This window comes from Phytophthora parasitica (genome assembly GCF_000247585.1).
Source record: "Phytophthora parasitica INRA-310 unplaced genomic scaffold supercont2.207, whole genome shotgun sequence".
NCBI classification, from domain to species: Eukaryota; Oomycota; class Peronosporomycetes; order Peronosporales; family Peronosporaceae; genus Phytophthora; species Phytophthora nicotianae.
Genome location: NW_008649193.1, coordinates 16,823 through 18,815, shown reverse-complemented (window position 1 = coordinate 18,815; position 1,993 = coordinate 16,823). Strand labels below are relative to the sequence as shown.

The 1,993-nt window shown below is 44.0% G+C and overlaps 1 protein-coding gene across 1 annotated transcript; it reads left to right on the top strand.

The window, feature by feature from the left end:
* Window positions 1-1,018: 1,018 nt before the first annotated feature.
* On the top strand, window positions 1,019-1,246 carry PPTG_24763 (hypothetical protein; the record flags this gene model as incomplete). The annotated part of the gene is made up of 1 exon (XM_008918449.1): window positions 1,019-1,246. One exon carries the CDS (start codon window positions 1,019-1,021, stop codon window positions 1,244-1,246), a length of 228 nt encoding a protein of 75 aa, XP_008916697.1.
* Between the last annotated feature and the right edge of the window lie 747 nt (window positions 1,247-1,993).

Here is a 1,993-nt window from a genome sequence, read left to right as displayed (position 1 = left end):
GAGGACTCTGGGAGGGTGATGTGTTTCTAATTCCAATATTTTGTTATAAATGACGGATAGGCGACATTGGTTACGTAATTACAACCCGTAAAAAGCGTAAAAACATTTAGCAAAGAATGACGTCATGTAGTGACGTCATTGTAAGCATACAAAAAAACAAGTAGAAAGGGGTGGCACAATACAAATAACGGTTTTTTTGTATATTAGCGGGACAGAAGCATGATTCCACACAATCCTATACAAAAATGTAGTGATGTATGAGTGACACCTTGTCTAACGTAATCTTTCTATGCTTTATAAATTGGGTACATACAATGGGCTGATATTCCCCATTTTTCATTCCCCATTTTTCAAAGGGAGGTGTGGCAACCATATATGCCCTTTTGTTTACATATTATTACGCATGATAGGCATAGTGACATCCTCTATTGATGAATGATTGGTTTCCACGCCTTGGCTGAATGAATGTTTGTTGACTGCAACTTACTTGTTATTTTTTCATGTTTAAAGCAAGTGTTGTTTCAAGATTTAACTCTCAAAGATGCCCTATAAGTATAGTAATATGGTAGTAGTAGTACTTCGTGTAGCAAGAAAAGAAAATGTTGGTAGTAAACTAATTGGTAATGATTCTTCACATTTTCGTTTCGTCTGTAAGTTCATTCGTATTCATCCTTACTTATTGGTAGGAAATCTGTAGTTTACTATAAGCTGCTGTCTGTCCAAACGTCCTTCAGGCAAAGAATATGATGCCAATTCGACGGACCATCGCACTGATGTCTGAACTCATGAGGTCTTCGCCGAAGACCTGCGCTCCAGTGAAACTGAAGGAGGAAGTTCGCGCATTCGTTTGCATTGCACTTGCCGCCGCGATGCCTGTAACAGCTACAGTCAGCGACGCCCCTTAACCGGAGCACCCAACTGCGTCGTGTTTGCCCAGTTCCGCAATATTGTAAGCACGAGCCAGTGCAGTAAACGATAAGCTCATGAATCGAGAAGATGGAACGACGATGAAGAACTAATGCCCGAGGAGGAAGAGTCGACGCTCAAGCTGCCACTGGTAGAGGAAGAACTGGTTTGCAGCCTGGAGACGGGGTCAGTACAGTGTCCCTCATCGCTACGTCTCACAGGGCGGATAAAATCCCTATCTCGTCCACTCACAGTTGTACCACCACGTCACCGGGCTGAGGTGTCGGAGCAAGAGGCGAAGCGTGATGAGAAATTGCGACTTGAAGCCGAACAACGCTAACGAGAAGTGCAAGAGTAGAAGGCTGTCATGCGCATTGCGTGAAATATGATAGAATAGTGTCCACGAAATTGGCACGCTCGCTAAATATCATCACATGACCTTCATACGGTGGTTGCCTTGCCTTGGATCTATTCGAAGCGTCCGAACTACCAGATAATGCAGATTCTATAACAAATCTAATGATTTTATTTTGAATAACCCGCCAAATCTGCTTAAACAGGTGTAAAAGTTCATCAATTTTTATATGTTTGCAATATTACACCTTTCAAAACTTATTTCATCCTCCGATACATACTCAGAATGTAGCCTGTATAGTGAAGTTTTAGCACACACTACACGTGTCATTTCCAAATGGAAGAGAAGGAAAACGTATCGCCAGAGTCGGCTGTCGAGTTGCTGAACCAGCCGCTTACACAGCCCTGATCAAACCAATCTGGAACGGATCTACTGCTATCTCTCCCTTTGCTCTACTTAGACACGCAGTTTTCCGCGCCAACCCCCTATTCAGACACAGGAACCCAACCGTCTTCAGCTCAAGATGGGTCACCACGTGTGGTGTCGGAGACTCTAGTGCGCACCGGCTCGACGGATCCAGTGGCGTACCCTGCCTCAACAGAAAATTTATCGGAGGATGAGAAGGGAGGTTGGTCGAAGCGCGTTTTCTCGGATAAGGACATGGCAATACTTCAACTTCAGTCGACGAAAACGTATCTTCCCTGGTTTAAGGACTTCGACCCATTCATCATC